The sequence below is a fragment of the Squalius cephalus genome, assembly GCF_949319135.1.
Source record: "Squalius cephalus genome assembly, chromosome: 20".
NCBI lineage: Eukaryota > Metazoa > Chordata > Actinopteri > Cypriniformes > Leuciscidae > Squalius > Squalius cephalus.
This window is the reverse complement of record NC_137141.1, coordinates 473152-497500: the sequence shown is the minus strand read 5'-3', so window position 1 is coordinate 497500 and position 24349 is coordinate 473152. Positions and strand designations below refer to the sequence as shown.

The 24349-nt window shown below is 46.3% G+C and overlaps 2 protein-coding genes across 2 annotated transcripts in view; one reads left to right on the top strand and one right to left on the bottom strand.

Annotated features, from left to right (window-relative positions):
- ddx24 (DEAD (Asp-Glu-Ala-Asp) box helicase 24) overlaps positions 1 to 4292 on the top strand; it is a 14274-nt gene extending 9982 nt beyond the window's left edge. The window contains exons 8-9 of the mRNA XM_079853574.1: positions 3378 to 3507; positions 3585 to 4292. Coding sequence (XP_079709700.1) covers positions 3378 to 3507; positions 3585 to 3823 — 369 coding nt within the window. The 3' untranslated portion in view covers positions 3824 to 4292. The remainder of the gene's footprint in view (positions 1 to 3377; positions 3508 to 3584) is intronic.
- A 4442-nt stretch (positions 4293 to 8734) lies between these two features.
- Positions 8735 to 23957, bottom strand: ccdc197 (coiled-coil domain containing 197). Its single transcript, XM_079854282.1, has 10 exons — positions 23581 to 23957; positions 23433 to 23478; positions 22520 to 22696; positions 17637 to 17794; positions 17404 to 17486; positions 16090 to 16259; positions 15898 to 16008; positions 9538 to 9654; positions 9190 to 9452; positions 8735 to 8800 (listed from the first exon to the last, which is right to left on the bottom strand). Exons 1-9 carry the CDS (start codon positions 23688 to 23690, stop codon positions 9246 to 9248), a joined length of 1179 nt encoding a protein of 392 aa, XP_079710408.1. The 5' UTR covers positions 23691 to 23957; the 3' UTR covers positions 8735 to 8800; positions 9190 to 9245.
- Positions 23958 to 24349: the final 392 nt, after the last annotated feature.

Genomic DNA, 24349 nt, shown 5'->3' with positions numbered 1-24349 from the left:
CACACTCTCACAAGAGTAACACATGTGAGGTCAACATGGGAACAGATAGATGTCTCAAATAAAACACAAACCCTTCACTTGCTTTGAAAAGCATGTGTGTGTTCAGGGTGTGTGTGTGTTCAGGGTGTGTGTGTAATGCAGTAATCTAGAGCTGGCCTCATGTTTCTGCAGAGGGAGATTACAGTGAACCGGGCGGATCCAGGGTGGGATGGGATCCAGGGTGGGATCCAGGGTGGGGTGGGATCCAGGGTGGGGTGCATGTCTGTCCCTCACAGCCTCGCTGAGATGGCGCTGCTGTGAATAAGGTCTACAGCCGAGGTGTGTTCCTCGTGTGTGTGAGGGAAGAGGCCTGAACGCTGAGTTTCAGTTTACTGTGTGACGCGCTGATGTTCAGGCAGACTGACGTGTTCATGACCGGTTTAATCTTATCTCACACACTTCAGCTGTAAGTCATGGGCGTAGCAGGGCCGCGCAGGGACCCGGACGCTTGCTTTCTAATTAAGCCGGCTGAATAACACGAGGTGATGTGAATTATTCCGGCCCACACACACTTCTGCATCCAGCACTGGACCAAACATCATCTCTGTTCCCATGTGCCCCAACAACACATGATACTCATGAAAGTGATTCCACAACTTTAAAGAGGAGAGAATGTAGAGATCGATTACAGCAGTCAGATGAGGGAAATAAAGTCGTCATGAAAGGGAAGTTGTTTTAGTCTTTTCTCCTCTGTGTCGTATATCGAGTGAAGCGCTTCTGGAACAAGAACAGATGTGGGCGGGGCTTGATTGTGTCTGTGGGGAATTGATTGGATGGTTGTGGTTTGCTATTGGCTGATCTCATGTGAGTGACAGGTTATAGTCCCGCCCACATCATCAGAGAAGAGAAGAGGAACTGCAAGAGGAACTTATTCTGATTCAAGATTACTAACACACGGTCTACGTTTACATGCAACCAAATAATCCGTTAGTAATGGCAGCTCAGTCAGACTGAAAAGCCTTCATGTAAAACACCGTAATCGATCCGATTGAGCTCGACCCCAATGAGACTACGATCCGATTGAAAGGAGTGGTTTATTCCTTTTCTAATCCTATCGAGAGAACATGTAGACGTAGATATAGCGCAATGACGTAGAAATAGTGTAATGATGACGTAGAAATAGCGTAATGACGTAGAAATAGCGCAATGACGTAGAAATAACGCAATGACGTAGAAATAGCGTAATGACGTAGAAATATTGTAATGATGACGTAGAAATAGCGCAATGACGTAGAAATAACGCAATGACGTAGAAATAGCGTAATGACGTAGAAATAGTGTAATGATGACGTAGAAATAGCGTAATGACGTAGAAATAGTGTAATGATGACGTAGAAATAGCGTAATGACGTAGAAATAGTGTAATGATGACGTAGAAATAGCGCAATGATGACGTAGAAATAGCGTAATGACGTAGAAATGGCGTAATGACGTAGAAATAGCGCAATGACGTAGAAATAACGCAATGACGTAGAAATAGCGTAATGACGTAGAAATAGTGTAATGATGACGTAGAAATAGTGTAATGATGACGTAGAAATAGCGTAATGACGTAGAAATGGCGTAATGACGTAGAAATAGCGCAATGACGTAGAAATAACGCAATGACGTAGAAATAGCGTAATGACGTAGAAATAGTGTAATGATGACGTAGAAATAGCGTAATGACGTAGAAATAGTGTAATGATGACGTAGAAATAGTGTAATGACGTAGAAATAGTGTAATGACGTAGAAATGGCGTAATGACGTAGAAATAGCGCAATGACGTAGAAATAACGCAATGACGTAGAAATAGTGTAATGATTATGTAGAAATAGCGCAATGATGACGTAGAAATAGCGTAATGATGACGTAGAAATAGCGTAATGACGTAGAAATGGCGTAATGACGTAGAAATAGCGCAATGACGTAGAAATAACGCAATGACGTAGAAATAGTGTAATGATGATGTAGAAATAGCGTAATTATGTAATAGCTTAATGACATAGAAATAGCGCAATGACGTAGAAATAACGTAATGAAGTGGAAATAGCGTAATGATGTAGAAATAGTGTAATGACGTAGAAAAATGGATAAATATTAAGTCTGCTGTTTAAAACACAGAACCAGTGTACCGTATTTTCCGGACTATAAGTCGCTCCGGAGTATAAGTCGCATCAGTCAAAAAATGCGTCATGAAGAGGAAAAAAACATATATAAGTCGCACTGGACTATAAGTCGCATTATTTAGAAATTTATTTCACAAAATCCAAGACCAAGAACAGACATTTAATCTGGAAAGGCAAGTTATTCAACTACACAGAACAACAGGCTGAATAACGTTAGGTGTCCGGTATGTTAACGCAACACATTAACAGTTATTCAGCTACACGATAACATTAAGAACATATACCTGGGAGGCTGAATAGGCTAAATTAACATAAGCCAGCGAGCCCAACAAGCAAGTTACCAGTAAACAAGTTCACCAAGCTCCCGCGATCTCATTCCACATCATTTTCTTCATCCTTGGTGTCGCTTTTGAACAACTCCGCCAACTAGAGCGCCCTCTCACGGCTGTAGACGGTAATGTTTTCTCTTGGTTCATCTCAGTCTGAATTAATTTTGATATATAAGTCGCACCTGAATATAAGTCGCAGGACCAGCCAAACTATGAAAAAAAGTGCGACTTATAGTCCGGAAAATACGGTATGTGAATAGTTATTATGTGAAAACATAGGGAAACTCTGTATATTCGTCCAGTGTGCGCACGTCTAAAATATCTATTCCGATTTAAGCTTGTGATATAAACGCACACATTAACCCGATCACATGTTTAGCGTTCATGTAAACACTACGTTCAGATTCATCAATAGGAATGAAGTCAGTCGGACTGAACTTGAGCATGTAAACAGCCATTGATGTGCACCCATAAATAATTTAGAATAAACACTGCAATATTCCATAAAAAAAAAATGAATTATTCATTTTCATTTCTTGGTGACTAAATTGTAGATCTGAATGTCAATGGACCCGTTTCACAATAGTTAACAATGGCAATCTAGTATTTTACATTTTCATAGTAAAGTCACCATGAAATCAAAATCAATTATATCTGATGAAGAGGGTGGGGCTATAACCTGTCACTCACATGAGACCCACCAATAGCAAACCACAACCATCCAATCAATTTCCCACGGACACAATCAAGCCCCGCCCACATTTGTTGTTGTTCCAGAAGCGTTTCACTCGGATACACGGCACTATAGGGAAGAAAAGCAATCAGAATCAGATTGATGTTGACCTGTAGTTGGTCCGCTAGCGTTGTGTTGTAGTGTGACGAGCCGGTTTCCCTCGACAGGAGCGTGTGACTCTGGCCAGGAGGATCGAGAAGATGGAGTTCTTCCACAGCCGAGAGACGCAGCACAACTCCTGGGTCCGGCAGGCGGCCGAGGCCATGGACATCGACGTGGACGACGACCTGCTGATGGGTACGAGCTTCTGAAGTGGCATGAGCAGTGTTTACAGTGTGACCTTTGACCCCTGACCTGTGGCCTGTGTGTTTCAGGAGGCGGTAAAGATGAGGATGATGACCGCGAGCAGCAGAGGCTGATGAAGAGCCTGAAGAACCAGCTCAAGCAGCTGATCTCCCAGCCGGTCTTCAGACACCAGATGAAGACCAGGTACCCGACGCAGATGGGCAAACTAACCCTGCCTCCGCTGCCCGTCGCCACAGCGGACACTGCGCTCGCCAGCGTGACCGCCAGCGTGAGCCGCGACAGAGCGACCGCCACACTGCAGCGCTGACTGGGTTAAACAGAGGATGGTGTTTACATGTGTGAAGGACAGCGGAAATGCACTGTTACCAAAGGGAAAGCAGGGGGACGTCTGGGACTGAAGAACATGATCCAGCAGAGAGACGTGTAAAGCGTCTAGTGTTTTATGTCTAGTGGTGTCTACTTCATGGACTGATCCTGATCTGTGCAACTGTAAATGACTGCCTTTAGAAATGTATTGTGAACACAGACCTGATGTTTATATATGAGAAATAATGAACTAGAGATCTTGTAGACTTAGTTTTAAAAAAAAAGTAAGTGTTCATTTATTTCCTTTAATTTTTCTCTCTGTTAATTTTAAATCTGTAATATTTTCTCCATTTGGGCGTTTCACCCAAACATTCTCACATCTTTTACTCTCGTTACTGTCTACTGAGATGATTACAATGAAATACTGATAAGCCAGTCGTTTGTTGCATAATAAAAACATGTGAACGGGATTGTTTGATCATCTCTTTAATGCACATTTGAGTTTAATGTGCAGTGTCTCTAACAGTCTCTTATTCATTCAGTGTTCATAAACAGCAGGAACAATCAGAAACATTGAACTATTTCACACTGACTCTGTCGAGAATGGAAGCTTGTTTCCACCTCAGAATAAAACTATTTAAAATATAATTGCGAGTTTATATCTTGCAATTCTAATTTTTCTCAGAATTATGAGATAAGGCGCAATATAAACTCGTAATTGTGGGGGGGAAAAGTCAATGTGGAGACAGTGGCGGAAACAAGCTTCTAGTCGAGCAATGTCATGTGTATCTAAACGGTGCGATTACACAATGGTCTTTGTGTGGTGGTGGTGGGGGGGGGGGGTCAATAATATTTTGCGGTGCACATATATACAGTATATGTAGGCCTTTACATATACACACATTTTATTTTAAACCTTTTAGGGGACATTTTTCATAATTACCTAATTGAAATCTACTTGAATCTGCATATCTGTGTTGTTCAAATACCTACATTTACCAATTACTTCAACCACAATTCTACAGACTGTTAACCATGAAATCTTTTTCAAGCATCAACTAAAGCCATTTTTACACTGCAAAGGTGGAACAGAAACTGCACATGACATGGCATTTATGTTTATTTAAGAGTCAAAAATACAAAGGTGTGCACATCCCAAACCCCCTAACTGGGCTCAGGTGCAGGACAACAACAAATCAAAAATAGAAAAAAAGAAAAAAACCTTTTCTATTTATGATTATTTACACAGGCCTACTGTTTAATGCTGCTTATGTATCTACATTGCATAAGGTAAATAGTTTATAAACATGAAGTTTATAGGGGTGAGGCTGCAATATTATGACTAAATAATTATGTTTGATTACAGTTTTTTACAATCACTTTGTTACTATTTTCAGAACCTTGATGTCATTTTTCACAACTCTAGACACAAAACTCACAACCAATGATCAAAATGCACATTTTTCAAAACTCTAACCCTTTTCTCAATTGTTTGGATACAATACACATAAAACTTAGATCATTTGTTCATTCAACAAAAATCACCTGTTCAATATGACACAACTTAACATCAAAGTACTACTATTTCAAAAGACAATTCACACATTACATTTCAAATGAGTGTCTATTCATTTCCTTACAATGATCTAACTATCAATTGATACAACTGCTCAAAATGATAAGTAACTGTTGCATTACTCTTAATGCATAGTTGTAAACAGACAAACAATCTTCCATGTTTACTGTAAATCATGAAAGTTTCAAGATAACGAGATTCATTGTCACCAATTAGCGTGGAGCATGAACCAATTAGACTACAATATCCATGGATGTAGCCTAATATTTTATCATAATGCTTCATCAGACACTGTGTCTACACTCTCAGAAAATAAAGTACATAATTGTACATTTAGGGTACAATGGCTTGTCACTGAGGCTGTACCCTCAAGGGTACAATATTGTACCTTAACCTAAAAGGAAACGGTACATGTACCTTTTAATGCTTTTTGACACTCAAAAAGCTACATATATGTACCTTGAGGTCCAATAAATAAGCCCTATGGGGTATGTTAGTGTAGATTGTACCTTGGGGAACAGAAATGGACTCCTACTGTACCCCTATTTCTGACAGTGTATGGTCCCAAATACTGTACCACGTTTTCAGACTATTTACAGTATTGACAGCACTGCACTGTATAGATAATCACTCCTGTTCTGTTTCTTACAGTACAAGGAAGCAAGTTGAGGAACACTGCATTTGATGTTTTACAATACTGTCTTTTCTTTTCTATTTCATAGCTAATTATTTTTGCTTTGATTCAAATAAACCTATGCTGTGGTTGTACTGTAGTGTTTTGCATCAATATATTACAAACTTTGTTCAATGATTCCACTGTGTCTGTAGTGTTCTCTCTACTACTGCAGTACTTTTACAGAGATGTATTTACTGTACATGTAGTACTATAATGAAACCTGTATCACCTATTTTGTTCTACAATATTTAATGATTGTACGAACAATGACACAGTGAAACTATCGGTTGCTTGTGTGTGGGAGATCTATAGTTATGTTTCAATGGTATTTCACAGTAAATTTGTTTTTTGAACCAATGGTTGTGCAAGTGCAAGATTTCTTTAAAGATGTGAATGCACAATGCAATGTTTTGAACATTAGACAGCCTGTGTTACAAGTGATAACCGTTGTGAGTTTTGTGTCTAGAGTTTTGAAAAATGACATCAAGGTTCTGAAAATAGTAGCAAAGTGATTGTAAAAAACTGTAATGATTAATAGCCTTCATTAGGGGGGGGTCAAGCCTTCATTAGGGGATATCAAGCCTTCATTAGGGGATATCAAGCCTTCATTAGGGGGGATCAAGTCTTCATTGGGGGGGTCAAGCCTTCATTAGGGGGGGATCAAGCCTTCATTGGGGGGGTCAAGCCTTCATTAGGGGGGATCAAGTCTTCATTGGGGGGGTCAAGCCTTCATTAGAGGATCAAGCCTTCATTAGGGGGGATCAAGCCTTCATTAGGGGGGATCAAGCCTTCATTAGGGGGGATCAAGCCTTCATTAGGGGGGGTCAAGTCTTCATTGGGGGGGTCAAGCCTTCATTAGGGGATCAAGCCTTCATTAGGGGGGATCAAGCCTTCATTAGGGGGGGTCAAGCCTTCATTAGGGGATATCAAGACTTCATTAGGGGGGATCAAGTCTTCATTGGCGGGTCAAGCCTTCATTGGGGGGGTCAAGTCTTCATTGGGGGGGTCAAGCCTTCATTAAGGGGGTCAAGCCTTCATTAGGGGATATCAAGCCTTCATTAGGGGGGATCAAGTCTTCATTGGAGGGATCAAGTCTTCATTGGGGGGGTCAAGCCTTCATTAGGGGGGATCAAGCCTTCATTAGGGGGGGTCAAGCCTTCATTGGGGGATATCAAGCCTTCATTAGGGGGGTCAAGTCTTCATTGGGGGGTCAAGCCTTCATTAGGGGGGGTCAAGCCTTCATTGGGGGATATCAAGCCTTCATTAGGGGGGTCAAGTCTTCATTGGGGGGATCAAGCCTTCATTAGGGGGGGTCAAGCCTTCATTGGGGATATCAAGCCTTCATTAGGGGGGTCAAGTCTTCATTGGGGGGATCAAGCCTTCATTAGGGGGGGTCAAGCCTTCATTGGGGGATATCAAGCCTTCATTAGGGGGGTCAAGTCTTCATTGGGGGGATCAAGCCTTCATTAGGGGGGGTCAAGCCTTCATTAGGGGATATCAAGCCTTCATTAGGGGGGTCAAGTCTTCATTGGGGGGATCAAGCCTTCATTAGGGGGGGTCAAGCCTTCATTAGGGGATATCAAGCCTTCATTAGGGGGGTCAAGTCTTCATTGGGGGGATCAAGCCTTCATTAGGGGGGATCAAGCCTTCATTAGGGGGGGTCAAGTCTTCATTGGGGGGGTCAAGCCTTCATTAGGGGATCAAGCCTTCATTAGGGGGGATCAAGCCTTCATTAGGGGGGGTCAAGCCTTCATTAGGGGATATCAAGACTTCATTAGGGGGGATCAAGTCTTCATTGGGGGGTCAAGCCTTCATTAGGGGGGGTCAAGCCTTCATTGGGGGGGTCAAGTCTTCATTGGGGGGGTCAAGCCTTCATTAAGGGGGTCAAGCCTTCATTGGGGGGATCAAGCCTTCATTAGGGGGGATCAAGTCTTCATTGGAGGGATCAAGTCTTCATTGGGGGGGTCAAGCCTTCATTAGGGGGGATCAAGTCTTCATTGGAGGGATCAAGTCTTCATTAGGGGGGTCAAGCCTTCATTAGGGGGGTCAAGCCTTCATTAGGGGATATCAAGCCTTCATTAGGGGGGATCAAGCCTTCATTAGGGGGGGTCAAGCCTTCATTGGGGGATATCAAGCCTTCATTAGGGGGGTCAAGTCTTCATTGGGGGGTCAAGCCTTCATTAGGGGGGGTCAAGCCTTCATTGGGGGATATCAAGCCTTCATTAGGGGGGTCAAGTCTTCATTGGGGGGATCAAGCCTTCATTAGGGGGGGTCAAGCCTTCATTGGGGATATCAAGCCTTCATTAGGGGGGTCAAGTCTTCATTGGGGGGATCAAGCCTTCATTAGGGGGGGTCAAGCCTTCATTGGGGGATATCAAGCCTTCATTAGGGGGGTCAAGTCTTCATTGGGGGGATCAAGCCTTCATTAGGGGGGGTCAAGCCTTCATTAGGGGATATCAAGCCTTCATTAGGGGGGTCAAGTCTTCATTGGGGGGATCAAGCCTTCATTAGGGGATATCAAGCCTTCATTAGGGGGGTCAAGTCTTCATTGGGGGGATCAAGCCTTCATTAGGGGGGGCCAAGCCTTCATTAGGGGATATCAAGCCTTCATTAGGGGGGTCAAGTCTTCATTGGGGGGTCAAGCCTTCATTAGGGGATATCAAGGCTTCATTAGGGGGGATCAAGTCTTCATTGGGGGGGTCAAGCCTTCATGAGGGGGATCAAGCCTTCATTAGGGGGGATCAAGGATCAAGCCTTCATTAGGGGGGATCAAGCCTTCATTAGGGGGGATCATGCCTTCATTAGGGGGGATCAAGCCTTCATTAGGGGATATCAAGCATTCATTAGGGGGGGGTCAAGCCTTCATTAGGGGGGATATCAAGCATTCATTAGGGGGGGTCAAGCCTTCATTAGGGGGGGTCAAGCCTTCATTAGGGGTTATCATGCCTTCATTAGGGGGGGTCAAGTCTTCATTGGGGGGATCAAGCCTTCATTAGGGGGGATCAAGCCTTCATTAGGGGATCATGCCTTCATTAGGGGATATCAAGCCTTCATTAGGGGGGGTCAGACCCCCCAAACCCTCCCCGTAATTCGCACCCTGTATCTAAACCCAAACGCTGGTACTGAACTCTCACACAGTCTGGTGGCGTGAGCAGCTGCGACAGTGTCCATCTACTGCGGCATCTTAATCACTGTGGCTCCGCTGCTCCTGCTCTTCATCACTGTGGCTCCACTGCTCCTGCTCTTCATCACTGTGGCTCCGCTGCTCCTGCTCTTCAGCTGGATTCTGCCGGAAGTGCTTTTCTTCGCTGTCGCAGCACTGCTGTCTGTGAGTCTCATAGCTCTTCTCTCCAGGTCTGCTTTCTCCACCATGAACTCCTTTGAAAGCATGTGAAGAAAGAAACAAGTTGTTGATTGAGTTTGAGTAAGTGCCGTCGGTTGAATGTCACTGAAGCGCCGGCACCTTTATCATGTCCATCACGGTGGCCGCGTCCATGCCGGCCAGAGGGCCGTAGTGGCTCAGGTAACACTGCTCTCCGAGGTTTCTGACAGCTATCAGGATGTTCCCCACTTCCTCCACCTGCCGAAGAAACCGCAACATCACAGACATTAACCACGCTTTTGTCTTTCCATCACAACGACAGTCCAGTGAACAGAAGAGAGACTGAACCAACCCGGCTTAAGATGGACAGAAGCATGTCATTTTACTGTATCGCTGTATTTTTATTCACTTTTGCCTCCTTATGTTTATATGCGACAGTAGTTAGACTGAAGTGGGAGCGAGACCGACGGGGTTTAGACTCGAGCTGCAATGGCAACAAATCAAGAACAAACTTTAGACCTTAACTAGACAAATTTACCATTGCTCAGTAACATTTTATAGGCAAAATCCAGTAATTTCAATCAGAATCCACACAATCACGAGTTTCACGTGAGGATAAAAATGTTCGCTGCACAGATTTCCAGTAGCACCTCACTGCAGTACACGAGATCCCGGGGGGCGGAGTTGGATCCAGATATAAGGGGTGGAGATTGGTAGGTTTAGGGGTGGGTTTAGGGATCAGGGGGTGGAGATGGGTAGGTTTAGGTATATGTAAGGTGGGATTTTGTGTTCTGCAGTGTTCTCCAGATTTCACTTATGTTTAACTTTGATCTGAATTCGTTGCGCTGAACAACAGAAAGCGAGAAAGTACGAGACATTGCATCAGCTACGCTATGGGAACTCCTCCCCTTCTCCACTTAAATTGGCCAATTGTCGCGAAATATGCAAATGCAAATGCCCTGGAGCAACAATTGCATCAGAATCCACGACTGAACACTTCCACAGCCGAAAGCGGCGAGGCGGCTGACGCAATGCCTTGTTCCTGCCTCTCAGGGAACCGAGGTTACGATAGTAACCAGAGACTTTCCCTTTCGAGAGCGGTCACTTCTATATTGTGTCAGTTACACTGTGGGAATAGTATAAAATCCCTCCGTGCGAGCGGCGAAGATAGCCGATGAACGAAGCAAAGTATACCAAGCATAGGGTATCACAGCACACAATTCCCACCAATAGCACAGCGCCGGCAGGAGTGCTCGCGTCTAATAGGCGGAGCTAGACCAATGAAACGCAAGTTCAATTCCTATAAAAAATTACATATCTGAACAGAATGAGAGCAGGCTGCACTGAATACAGGGCAGACACAGCACAATAAGCATAAGAGAAGCATGTAAACATACACAGCGTCAACAGCCAAGCGGTAACAACTGCATTAGCAACATTCGGACGCACAGAAATTGCAAGCTCATAGGCTGGAGTGAGACCATCTCTCGAGCCGACGCAATCATCCTCGCCAATCCTTTTGACCAATCAGAATCAAGGTAAGGCCACCCTCTTCTTTTCCATGGACAAATTTTCGCGGTTTATCAACAATTCTGAGGTAAGTTTGCTGCCAACCATGTAATGCTTGTAAATTAACTTAACCTTAGGTAACTTGCTAAAGTTTGCCAAATCAAGTTTAGTCTGTTATTAAGTCGAGTAAGGCTCTGTTTACAGCTGGTATTAAGATGCGTTTTGGTCGATCGGATCACAAGTTGACGAGGGAGACACATAACGTTACCCGTTTACACCTGGTGTTTTAATCCGTCTCTTTCGTCCACTTTCAACCACTTCTATCCTGATTTCTTCGAGGGGAGTGTCTATGGGTGGGTAAATGTATGGGTTTTTTTCAGATCTTTCAATCTAATAGACAAAATAAGCTCGCGCAAATTACATATGAACGTGACCAGAGACGACGGAGAAACACACGGAGAGCATCAGCTTTAGTTTCTGCTCTGACAGACACAAGATGAACGATGTGAGTGTGTGTTAGAAATCAGCCGAACGCTGTGTGTTAGAAATCAGGAATGATGAGAGAACATTTGGAATCTTGGTATGTTTTTTGTCTTCAAACCAAACTTGTGTCTCCAGCCGACAGTTTAAATCCCACGCGCTTCCCATAATGTTTAAGCATTAGGTCAGTAGACGGAGAGAAGACTGTCTTTTGTGGCTGTTTGAACACATTCGATCACATGAGCGTTTCCACCACGAAAGCAATCCGGTCAAATGTCTTTTCAACTACCTCTGGAAAACTCCCCATTTAACGTTACACCTGTATTTAGTGTCGTACTGAGCCTTTTTAACTTCTCTAAGATTGTGTGTCTGTAGGCTAATATTCAAAAATAGGACCTCTGTAAATTTGATGAAAAAGGAGCCATGAATGAATCCAGCTGATATCTGGGCAATTCTTTTGCAGAAAGAGAGAGCTCAAAGAGGAGGATGCTGTTTCTGCAGCACAGATTGAGTCAGGACTGAGGTGCAGATGGAACTGGTCCTGGCTGAAGGTTGAGCCAAAACAGAGCAGAAGGGAGTTCAGCACAGCTTCCCGCTGTCACAGTATTCCCGCTGTCACAGTATTCCCGCTGTCACAGGTACGCAAAATGCAGTGTCTGCTCAAAAGAAATTAATTACAGCAACAAAGGTTCTCATGCCCTCTTGGCACACTGCCAAACTGAGGTGCACCGGCAAAACCCAACCCAAAGTGCAGTTGATCCTAAGGGCCCTGAAGCCATGAGAGAGCGAGTTAGGGTGCCTGTACCTACAGCGAGTTGCTAATGCAGAGGTGTTTATTGATTAAATAGCCCTGTGGTTTTTTGGATCACTAAATTATAACTGTTGATAGGCTGTTGAGTCTCTCAGGTCAGCTAAAGTTGCCTGTGGAGATGCCCCACAAATGCCTGTGGAGAACCACCATGAAGCTCATGGACCAGCCAATGGCTTGGGCCGGGCACTTAGTGGCCATCAGCGTGAAGTCCGTTTGCGCACTCTTTCATGGAGTCCGCGGTGGTGCCGCCACTGTCTGGAACACATGCAACACCGCCATCGCGTGCAGTGCGGATGCCGCTTCACCGGCTGACGTGTAAGCCTCGTCACCAAGGTGTGCGGTCAGTCTGCAGGGTTTGGAAGTCAGGTTGAGATCTGCTCCGAGCGAGGTCGAAGAGGGGCACAAATGAGCGAAAAGTACTGGTGAATATGTCGTATTCAGGAGGGAAGGGCCCACCAGCCCCCGTAAGGCCACGGGCAATGTTTCTGCGAGTCCTCAGGGCACGAACCGACATGTCCGCGCAGTGGTCGCAGTCCGACTCGCTGAATGCAGCCTCAGCGTGGGCCAACCCCAGGCAGGCGATACAGTGCTCATGCGGGTCCAGCGGGTCAATGGAGCCCGTGCAGATACTGCAGAAAGAAGCCGTCGGATGCAATTGTCACTCCAGCGCATTTTATACTGCCGCTAGCCTGTATTTGCATGCATTTGTGCATATTTCAGTGACAATTGGCCAATTGGCTTCAGCATAAACCAATGGACACATCTTGCTCATGTAAACACATTAACCATCATTTTGTGGCTCAGTGAAGTGCGCATGTGTGATATGTGTCAGTAAAGTGTCTTTACTGCGGGAATGGAGCGCATCCGGACAGAGCCAGCGTTTATATATCGATTCTTTCTGCTTGTTTACCATCACATATCAAAGACAGTAGAAGTCAGATACACAAATGATTAGGTTTTGACATCCTCACAGGGGAATAACCTGATGATTAGTACATTCTAATGAATGTGGTTAACTTGTGTTGTCGGGTGATGGGTTAAACGAGCTCGCCGCTGTCCGTCATGCAAACGGATCCGTGAGACGTGTGTCTCTCGTTAGATTTCTCTAGATTTAGCCGAGTGATTGTTTGGTGGCTCGCCAATTTATTATTCTCTAATACAGGGGTTTTCAAATTGGGTGAATGTGAGCCTCCCCTTAGAGTAGGTAAGGACAGCCGAGCCCCCCCTTCCCCAAAATCCCGTCCGCCTGCCCTAACCCACACACGCCTCTGCAGTAAATGCCATCTTTTGTGTGTTCCAGGCAATGATGAGTTTCAATAACAACTGATAAAATGTAAATATTATTTTATTTCCACAACTTTCTTAAAAGTGCATTCATAAACGATTCTTTGCAACAGCAAATAATTTTCAACTTAATGCAGGCCTAATTGAGGCTACTTTTAAAATCACTGAACATCAGTAGGCCTAACCACAAGTCAACAGAACATGCTTAACATGTGCAATCTGACGGCTGAAATCGGCATGGTGTGTCTGGGCTTTAAGTGCACATTTGAAGGAGATGCACATCATCTCGAACAAAATCAGCAGTGGTGGAAAGAGTACTGAAAAAATATACTCAAGTAAAAGTACCATTACATTCCAAAAAATGTAGTGTGAGTAGAGTAAAAAGTACTTGTCCAAAAAAACTACTTGAGTAAGATTAAGAAAGTATCTTATTTAAGTACTCATGAGTAGTGAGTACTGAGCTGCGGATTCTACCCCCTTATAATAAACACTGTGCACTACAGTTTATAAATAAATAAAAAATTGCACATACTGTAATTCACATTATATTTTGTTCTTTGTCAGAAAGATTGAAGAATATCTATCATCCATATTTTTAAAATGCATCAAAGCAGTACACTCATCACCATTTAAATCATATTACAGTATTTAAAAAAAAAAAAAAAAAACATTTAAAATTAGGCCCAATGAGCCTGAGCATGCTATTGTTGCACATAAAATATCAATATTCATAACTGTGCAAAGAATTCAAAAACCTTTAGAAACTCATATGATAGATCAGCATCACACACCATGAGATGGGTTAAATGGATAGATTAAAAAATACCCAATTTCTCTCCAAAACGGTACCAATTTTAGTATTTTGATAAATGAGAATCACTAATATTATCAGATTACCTCACCTAATGCACTGAAAAAGGCTAAGATAGTGAGCTAACACTAATTGCACTGTAATTCCATGCTATTAAATATGTTACAATCTAAAAGTAAATGCACATTGTTCTAGAAGGGTGGCATCATCCCTTACATTTTACACGGCTACATTTACTCACATTGTAATGCTGATAATATAATTAAGGCAAATTGTGCATTAAATAGCGAAGTTATATCCGGGAAACTTTTACAAAAGAAACAAACAAACACACACACACACAAATGCATGTCTCTTTGTAGTCTCGGCGAAGCTGTTTTATCAGCAGCATCCACACACAAAAAAACAAAAGTTGAACATGAAAAATGTTTTTGCGCAAGTGCAGTTGCCAAATGAAGACGGATTGTATGAAATGGATCAATAATAATAATAAAAAAAAACGTTGTTTATTAACGAGCTGTAGTCACGCACTGACAGAAATGCAGTTCAAGTTAACGCCATGGTTCATAAGGTGCACTGATACTGAATCTGGCGGCATGGCGAGCGCGAGACGCGGCAGTGCACAGATCGTGACGCGCATCTCTCTATAATGAGACTGCATGTTAAGTAAATGGGAACGGGAATTCACCGCATTATGAACTCGTCACGCAATACTACGTGGGATTGGGAACGGATTGCGAAAGCGTGGGCACGGTTTATGAATTTGTGGGTACAGATTGCAAAAAAACTGAAGGCACGGTTAACAAGTCTGAGAGCGCGGATTAGAAACTCGTGGGTACGGTTTATTAAACCGAGGGAACAGTTTGAGAATTCGTGAGTAACGTTACTGTTTATAAACTGAGCGGACGGATTGCAAAACCGTCGCCACAGATCGTTTTTTTACTCACACAGGTGACTTCCCGGGCTCCGTATCCTCCCTTAATGCTGACTTCTGTTGAGTTGGGACAAGGAAACGACGCATTTTAAAGCTAATACTCGCGTCGCACACACAATTACCGATATTATAGAGCTGCATACAGTTATTTTTTCTTTGCGTTTCGCGCCTCCCCTGTGGCTCTTTGGCGCCCCCCAGGGGAGGCGCGCCTCACCTATTGAAAACCGCTGCTCTAATACATAAAATAAGTAAGCTTGACCAGAGTTCTTGTGGGGATTTATAGAAGGCAGTAGTGTAGCAGTTCTTCAGCAGCGATGTTAGAAGGTCGTCCTTCAAATAATCTTAACCCAAACTTTATACCAGAGTAAAGAAGTGATAGGACCTCCTATATAACGTCCTCACAAGACAGAATGCACTGGATTTGTGTGGGCCGCCATACATCTGTATGTGCGTTTGGTTCACATCTTTACAGACACAGGTAGAGTTGATTGCATTCTGGTCACAATGTAAATGTATCTGACTAAAGATGACTGAGAAAACACACATTCTCAAACACACCTGAGCGAGATAATCAAGGTCTTCAGGATCTCTATAAGATCTGAGGTCGGTGTGAGGAACCCTGCTCTACACGTTCTCACGAGGTCTCAGTGTTTGTACTGTGAGGGCTCAGACCTGGTCTCTGGACTGGGACATGTGCATGCGAAGCGTCATCTCCAGCTGCTTGTTCCTCTCGCTGGTCTGATCCAGCTGTGTCTGCCGCTCGGACAGCTCCTGGTTAGCCATCTGCCTCAAGCACAAACACACGTCAGTACGTCACGCGTGTGCAACGAGCCTGTAATGCTGGTTTCACTGATGTGAATGTACCAGTTTGTAGGTGTTGTGCTGGTGTTTGAGGGCGTCCAGCTGGTCCTGGCTCGTCTTCATCTCGTCCGTCAGGCTGTTTAACTGCTGCAGAAGATCCTGTCGGCTGATGCTCAGAGTCTCGTAGCGCCTGATGATCGCCGTCACCAGCTCCGTCCGGTACCCTAGATAGTCTGCACAGCGGGGATGAGACTAAAGGCCCGTTCACACCAAGAGCCATCACTATATCAGCGTCCACACCGGACAATATCATACGGTTTATTATAGGGCTGTCAAATAAAAATTTGAATTTCGAATATTCGTCAAATTAAAAAAAATGTAAAAAATTCACATTTTTGTTGTGTCGAGAGGCGAGATGGCGATGACGTAACTGAAGCGGTTTGTCCCTGTTAGCGTATCCAGTACAGCAGGTGTGGCTGCATTCTTCATTTGGAAAATGGCGGGGAAAGGCTTCATGCTGACGAAAGCCTCACACACTTGACCAAACCTGCACATCGGTCAGATCTGAGTGTGTGTGTGTGTGTGTGTGTGTGTGTGTGTGTGTGTGTGTGTGTGTGTGTTCATCAGCTGAAACACTGTCAACAGAAAGCGCTCAGCACTCGCTCAGACCAAGAGCGTCTGGTGTTTTTGATGATCTATATGTAGATGTACTGAGTAGAAGTGAGTGTTTCTGAATGTCAGTTTGCTGTTGTGTGTTCATGTAGTTCATTACGCTGTGTGTTGAAGTGTGTTTTCTCAGGTTACTGATGCACTTACACAGTTTTATGCACCATAGCAACCTAATTTTACTTGCATGCACATTAAGGAAATTATATTTTATTTTAAAACAATTCTTTCAAAAGTTAATGCACTTTAAAAAGTGAATGTCGCTTCATTTCAATAAAAGATGCGATGCTTGATTTGGTTTATATCTGCTTATTGTGCTCGCTTGAGCCCTCTTGTGGACACAGGAGACAATACAGCACTTTTTTCTTCTAACATAGTATTGCCTTGAGAATTCGAATATAATTTGCATTTAGCTTTCAGCCATTTTGACAGCCCTAGTTTATTATAAGTGCTGCAGTTTCGTCTGTCGCTTTAAATGCCTGAGTTCTTTAAAGCAGGATGGATTCTGATTGGCTGTCTATGATTTTATCTTTCATAAACTAGAAAAGAAATTTGTTTTGAAAGAGATTACAGTGGCATCGTTCCTGTGTTGTTATAGTTGAGGTGTGGCTATTATATTTAGAACTATATCTTTATCGTTATAGTGATCATTCCTGGTGTGAACGGCCTATAGACTAAATAAAAGATAGTTTTCTGTCCAAATGTTCTTACTGTCTGGAAGTAAATCAAGAGTCTTCATCAGAAAGTCCTCGAATATCTTAAATTTGTTCACTCGCTCTTTTAAATACAGTCGTCTGTTGAATAAAGAAAACATGATTAATGCACATCTCAACTTTAACAGTCATAAGATTTCAGATTTTGTTTAAAACTGGTTTGAGGAATATGTGTGCTTGAGTGTGTCTGATCCGTGTACTCGTCAGTACTGGACTGTCTTTACTAGTTACCTTGCCTGTAAGTCTTGGAGATGTGAGGACAGTTCAGCTTTCTCCTTCTCCTTCAGCTCATTCTGCTGTCTCTCCATCTGGAACTTCTTCAGCGCACGGCGACGTTTCAGCTCGTTCTCCTCCACAAACTTCTCAAACTCTGCTGCCCTTTGTTTTGTCTGTGTGAGGAGACATGATCTCAAGCAAACATGATCGAACAACAGTTTCGTCCACTAATGTACCGTAACCCCAAACAAACAGCTGGGGGGGTGTCTGTTTATAACGATAACTATAATCCACACTGGACGATATCGTTCTGTTTATTATAAGCACTGCAGTTTGTTGTCTGTCGCTTTAAATGCTCGAGCTCTTTAAAGAAGGATGATTCTGACTGGCTGTTTTTATCCTTCATCTGCTGGATAAAAATTGCTCAGAAAGATATACAAACGATATTGTTTCTGTGTGCAGTCGTAGTTATAGTTGAGGTGTGGACTCTGTTATTCTTTTACATTTAGAATGATTTTTAAAACTGTCTTTATTGTTATAGTTATCGTCCTTGATGTGAACGGGCCTATAGATTGTGTTTTACAGCACACACTTGACTGTGAATGAATGCGTAACAGTTTTTCATCAGGAGGAGTCAGAACCAGGCCCGGACTGGCCATCGGGAGCACCGGGAGAATTCCTGGTGGCTTGGCGACTAATTTGGCCTGCTGTCAGTCAGCGATTTATTATTATTATTATTTTTTATTATTATTATTATTAGGCTATTTTATACTACTACATTTACCAGTGATCATTTTCGAATTTGTTATTCAATAAAATTATTATTATAAAATAAAATCATGAATCTGTTAAGTCTTGACTGGCAAGGCTACGATTCGACTTTAAGCCTCAGCTAAACGGTTAAACAGAAAATGCGAGCATCACCCGGTGATGGAGAGAAAACGGCCAGGTGGAGCAGAGAGGGAAAGGACAACGAAAAAGAAAGCACCTGAACAAGCATAAAAATGTTGCAAAATGAATGACCTGTTCAGGGCTTCAAGTGCAGGTCAGTTTCATCTGTAAATACTGTACTTTTTTCTTCGTTAACTTATTATTGAAATGCTAGCAAATGTAAGCGCTATCGCTATTTTTTTTTTTTTTACATATTGTATGAAATATAGTGTTGCTAAATGTTGGATATTTAAGTAATTTTAAGATAAAAACAACAACTTTTTGTCATAAATATAATACTTTGATTTTTTACTAAAATAAATGTAGATTCTGGGCAAACAAATTACAATAAGGTGGTTGTTTTACACCAAGGTGGAGACAGTTCTGTTTGTAACGTGAGACCAGAACAAGGGTAAATGAAGAGAAGGAAAAGGGAAGTGAGGATACCGTTCAAGAGAAAGCCTTTAATTATTTTACACGGCCCCAGCCTAAGGATTTAGGCTGAATCCCAATTCTCTGTCTTACCCCTTCCCCTACCCCTACCCCTACCCCTTGTCCCTCGAAACCGAGTGGTAAGCGCTAGGGGTGAAAACATACCCCTATGAAATGAGACACCACTTGGTTACGTCATCATACATCGTTACTAATATTTTTTATACACACTGCATGGTGTTTTGTATATCTGTTTCAGTTATCACTGTTTTGAATGTCACTGATGTTCAGAAACACTTTCTTTGTTAACAAAAATCTGTCTTTATTGGCCAATAAAGTAAACATAACAGGCAAAAAAATCTGATCATATTTTGATCTTAGAAACTTCAGCTCGTTTTCATCCCGAAAGTGGATCAGCTGCCGGGTTTCCTCCTGCGTCCCTGTGTGATACAGGACAGTATATGTAAAGCACGTATCGATGTCTCCAGGGTGACCATGCAACGTCCTCTTTTTCCCGGACATGTCGCCTGGATTTCGGGATCACCCAAAATGTCCGGGATTCGGCTTTTGCTTTCTGCCGTTGCTATTCATTATGTTTACATGCACAAGGTGTTGTTTCAACCGGACTGAATTCGTTCAAATCGGTGAATCTGAATGTAGTGTTTAACGTATATGAACGCTAAAAAAGTGATCGGTTTATGTGCGTTTTAGCATTGCTTAAATTCCTGTGTTTTCGTATCAGTCGGGATCCGTTTGATGCTGAATGCATGACCTGCAAAGCTGGCACATACGTGTCAGTGTCAAATAATGTACACATAATGAATGGCGACTGTAGAAAGCTAAAGCCGAATCCCAGACATTTTGGGCGATCTCGAAATCCTGGCCAGACATTATAGGTTTTTATCTGAAATTGTGTCCCAGTCCGGCCCTGGTCAGAACTCTAGTGTCCTACATGCGTAAGAGCAGGAGAACCCCTGATCCCGCTCGCCTCGGCCCCAACCCCTGATCCCGCTCGCCTCGGCCCGAACCCCTGATCCCGCTCGCCTCGGCCCGAACCCCTGATCCCGCTCGCCTCGGCCCGAACCCCTGATCCCGCTCGCCTCGGCCCCAACCCCTGATCCCGCTCGCCTCGGCCCGAACCCCTGATCCCGCTCGCCTCGGCCCGAACCCCTGATCCCGCTCGCCTCGGCCCGAACCCCTGATCCCGCTCGCCTCGGCCCGAACCCCTGATCCCGCTCGCCTCGGCCCGAACCCCTGATCCCGCTCGCCTCGGCCCGAACCCCTGATCCCGCTCGCCTCGGCCCGAACCCCTGATCCCGCTCGCCTCGGCCCGAACCCCTGATCCCGCTCGCCTCGGCCCGAACCCCTGATCCCGCTCGCCTCGGCCCGAACCCCTGATCCCGCTCGCCTCGGCCCCAACCCCTGATCCCGCTCGCCTCGGCCCGAACCCCTGATCCCGCTCGCCTCGGCCCCAACCCCTGATCTCGCTCGCCTCGGCCCGAACCCCTGATCCCGCTCGCCTCGGCCCGAACCCCTGACCCCGCTCGCCTCGGCCCGAACCCCTGATCCCGCTCGCCTCGGCCCGAACCCCTGATCCCGCTCGCCTCGGCCCGAACCCCTGATCCCGCTCGCCTCGGCCCGAACCCCTGACCCCGCTCGCCTCGGCCCGAACCCCTGACCCCGCTCGCCTCGGCCCGAACCCCTGATCCCGCTCGCCTCGGCCCGAACCCCTGATCCCGCTCGCCTCGGCCCGAACCCCTGACCCCGCTCGCCTCGGCCCCAACCCCTGACCCCGCTCGCCTCGGCCCCAACCCCTGATCCCGCTCGCCTCGGCCCGAACCCCTGATCCCGCTCACCTCGGGCCGAACCCCTGACCCCGCTCACCTCGGCCCGAACCCCTGACCCCGCTCGCCTCGGCCCAAACCCCTGACCCCGCTCGCCTCGGCCCGAACCCCTGACCCCGCTCGCCTCTGCCCGAACCCCTGATCCCGCTCGCCTCGGCCCGAACCCCTGATCCCGCTCGCCTCGGCCCGAACCCCTGATCCCGCTCGCCTCGGCCCGAACCCCTGATCCCGCTCGCCTCGGCCCGAACCCCTGATCCCGCTCGCCTCGGCCCGAACCCCTGACCCCGCTCGCCTCGGCCCCAACCCCTGATCCCGCTCGCCTCGGCCCGAACCCCTGATCCCGCTCACCTCGGCCCGAACCCCTGACCCCGCTCGCCTCGGCCCGAACCCCTGACCCCGCTCGCCTCGGCCCGAACCCCTGACCCCGCTCGCCTCGGCCCGAACCCCTGACCCCGCTCGCCTCGGCCCGAACCCCTGACCCCGCTCGCCTCGGCCCGAACCCCTGACCCCGCTCGCCTCGGCCCCAACCCCTGATCCCGCTCGCCTCGGCCCGAACCCCTGATCCCGCTCGCCTCGGCCCGAACCCCTGACCCCGCTCACCTCGGGCCGAACCCCTGACCCCGCTCGCCTCGGCCCGAACCCCTGACCCCGCTCGCCTCGGCCCGAACCCCTGACCCCGCTCGCCTCGGCCCGAACCCCTGACCCCGCTCGCCTCGGCCCGAACCCCTGACCCCGCTCGCCTCTGCCCGAACCCCTGATCCCGCTCGCCTCGGCCCGAACCCCTGATCCCGCTCGCCTCGGCCCGAACCCCTGATCCCGCTCGCCTCGGCCCGAACCCCTGATCCCGCTCGCCTCGGCCCGAACCCCTGATCCCGCTCGCCTCGGCCCGAACCCCTGACCCCGCTCGCCTCGGCCCCAACCCCTGATCCCGCTCGCCTCGGGCCGAACCCCTGACCCCGCTCGCCTCGGCCCGAACCCCTGACCCCGCTCGCCTCGGCCCGAACCCCTGATCCCGCTCACCTCGGCCCGAACCCCTGACCCCGCTCACCTCGGCCCAAACCCCTGACCCCGCTCGCCTCGGCCCGAACCCCTGACCCCGCTCGCCTCGGCCCGAACCCCTGATCCCGCTCGCCTCGGCCCGAACCCCTGATCCCGCTCGCCTCGGCCCGAACCCCTGATCCCGCTCGCCTCGGCCCGAACCCCTGATCCCGCTCGCCTCGGCCCGAACCCCTGATCCCGCTCGCCTCGGCCCGAACCCCTGACCCCGCTCGCCTCGGCCCCAACCCCTGACCCCGCTCGCCTCGGCCCGAACCCCTGATCCCGCTCACCTCGGGCCGAACCCCTGACCCCGCTCGCCTCGGCCCGAACCCCTGACCCCGCTCGCCTCGGCCCGAACCCCTGACCCCGCTCGCCTCGGCCCGAACCCCTGATCCCGCTCGCCTCGGCCCGAACCCCTGATCCCGCTCGCCTCGGCCCGAACCCCTGATCCCGCTCGCCTCGGCCCGAACCCCTGATCCCGCTCGCCTCGGCCCGAACCCCTGACCCCGCTCGCCTCGGCCCGAACCCCTGACCCCGCTCGCCTCGGCCCCAACCCCTGATCCCGCTTGCCTCGGCCCGAACCCCTGATCCCGCTCACCTCGGGCCGAACCCCTGACCCCGCTCACCTCGGCCCGAACCCCTGATCCCGCTCACCTCGGCCTGTCTCTGCTGTAGCTGAGCTCTTCTCTCTCGCAGGATCTTCATGCAGTCGTGAACCTGCTGTCGTTTCTCCATCAGCTGCGTGTTCATCTCGTCCACCTCCACACGCTTCTTCAGGACCAGTGTGGACTGCAGTGTGTTCACGCCCGTCTCCAGGAGCCCGCTGGAGCTCTGCAGCACATCACCAGCACCAGCACATCATCATCACATCACCAGCAAGTTATATCCAAAAATGTCATTCAGAGAATCCATATGTTCGTTTGGCCGGAAGCTAGTTATTTTACTTTTAAATATGGATATTTTTCTTACACAAATGCATTGCTGTGCTTCAGAAGGCCTTTATTAAACCCCGTGGCCATGTGGAGCACTTTATGATGGATGGATGCACTTTTATGGACTTCAAAACAGAAACGGCCATTCACTGCCATTATAAAGCTTAGAAGAGCCAGGACATTTCTAATATAACTCTGAGTGTATTCGTCTGAAAGAAGAGTGTCATAAACACCTAGGATGAGTTGAGAGTGAGTAAATCATGGGCTAATTTTCATTTTTGGGTGAACTATCCCTTTAAACAGTGTCCTTGATACATTTTACATGTATTCACTGTAGTGATTTCAGTAAATTATGTTTAATTACAAGCAACTAACCCTAAAACAGACCCTAACCATATAGTAAGTGCACGTAGTTCATTAATATTACTCTGTATTTTATGGTGTTCTTGTTACAGTGTAATCATACAGTTTAGGCACTGTGTAAGACGTGTGTTAGCCTAATTGACAGTTCTTTGTAATTATTTCAGAGTGAAATTTATTTCTGAGTAAATCCTACACATATTTATTATTATTTGTGTGTGTGTGTGTGTGTGTGTGTGTGTGTGTGTGTAGTGTGCTGTCGGTCTCATACACACCTGTGTTATTACAGGAATGGGCTTTATATGCTCATCCTTCTGCTCTCTGTCATGACAAAAACAACAGACCATTAACAGAGAAATCACCGCAGTAAACTGGCTTTATAACTCAATAAAGTATAAGCCTTATACTGTAAAGTATAAGTACCTGTGCTCCTCTAACTGCGTTACAAACACGTTTTTCTTTCTGTTTTCCACTTTCAGCTTTAGATCTGCGTTAGTTTTCAGAGCAGGTGAAGTTCGAGCCGAGGAATCCATGAGTGCGTTAGCAGAACCCGACCGAGAGAAACACAGTGAAGCAGAGAGACTGTAGTAAGCGTGATAGAGGCGCGTTAACAGCGAGGTTTTCTTTAATGGCTTTCTTTAATTCCTCGCTTTTAGTGTTGCTCGGAAACACAATAGCAGGATGAGCTCGCGGGGACGCGCCGCTGTTGTCATGGTAACTGAGCGGAAGTGTCGTAGTCTCAGAACCTGCGTGTCCACAGTGTGGCGCTGTCGAGTCATCAACAACTACACGAATCATAAATCTTTATCAAAGTTGTGTTTTATTTGCTTCACAAAAAATAAAACACTCCTCGCTATTTCAAGGACGTTTAAATTAAAAGCTGTGGCTTTGATTTCACGAGTAAAGCTTTAAGATAATCAGCAGAAGTGAACTGTGTCAGTGTGTGTGAACATGAAGGAATATCTGTGTCTTTCACAGGAGTTTTACCTGTATTTTGAACGATTGGTTGTATTGTGTTGTTTTAGAGTTACATGAATGTCCCTATTTCTGTCTTACAGTGTTTTATTAGACTTTCTGACGTATTTGTTTTTGATGGTTAAAAATGCTCGACGTAAACACTGCAGTGTGTGTGAGAGTGTGTGTGAGACAGAACTCTTCTGCTGAATACTGTACATTTAGGCAAATTTACATT

What these genes read in the sequence shown, in the direction of transcription:
- ccdc197 (XM_079854282.1), bottom strand. Translation starts at nt 23,690, where the DNA reads ATGGATTCCTCGGCTCGAACTTCACCTGCTCTGAAAACTAACGCAGAT. An exon ending in TGTCCCAGTCCAGAGACCAG is followed by an intron (nt 9,655 to 15,897) that starts GTCTGAGCCCTC and finishes TTTCTTCGGCAG; the next exon opens with GTGGAGGAAGTGGGGAACAT. An exon ending in CCGTGATGGACATGATAAAG is followed by an intron (nt 9,453 to 9,537) that starts GTGCCGGCGCTT and finishes ATGCTTTCAAAG; the next exon opens with GAGTTCATGGTGGAGAAAGC.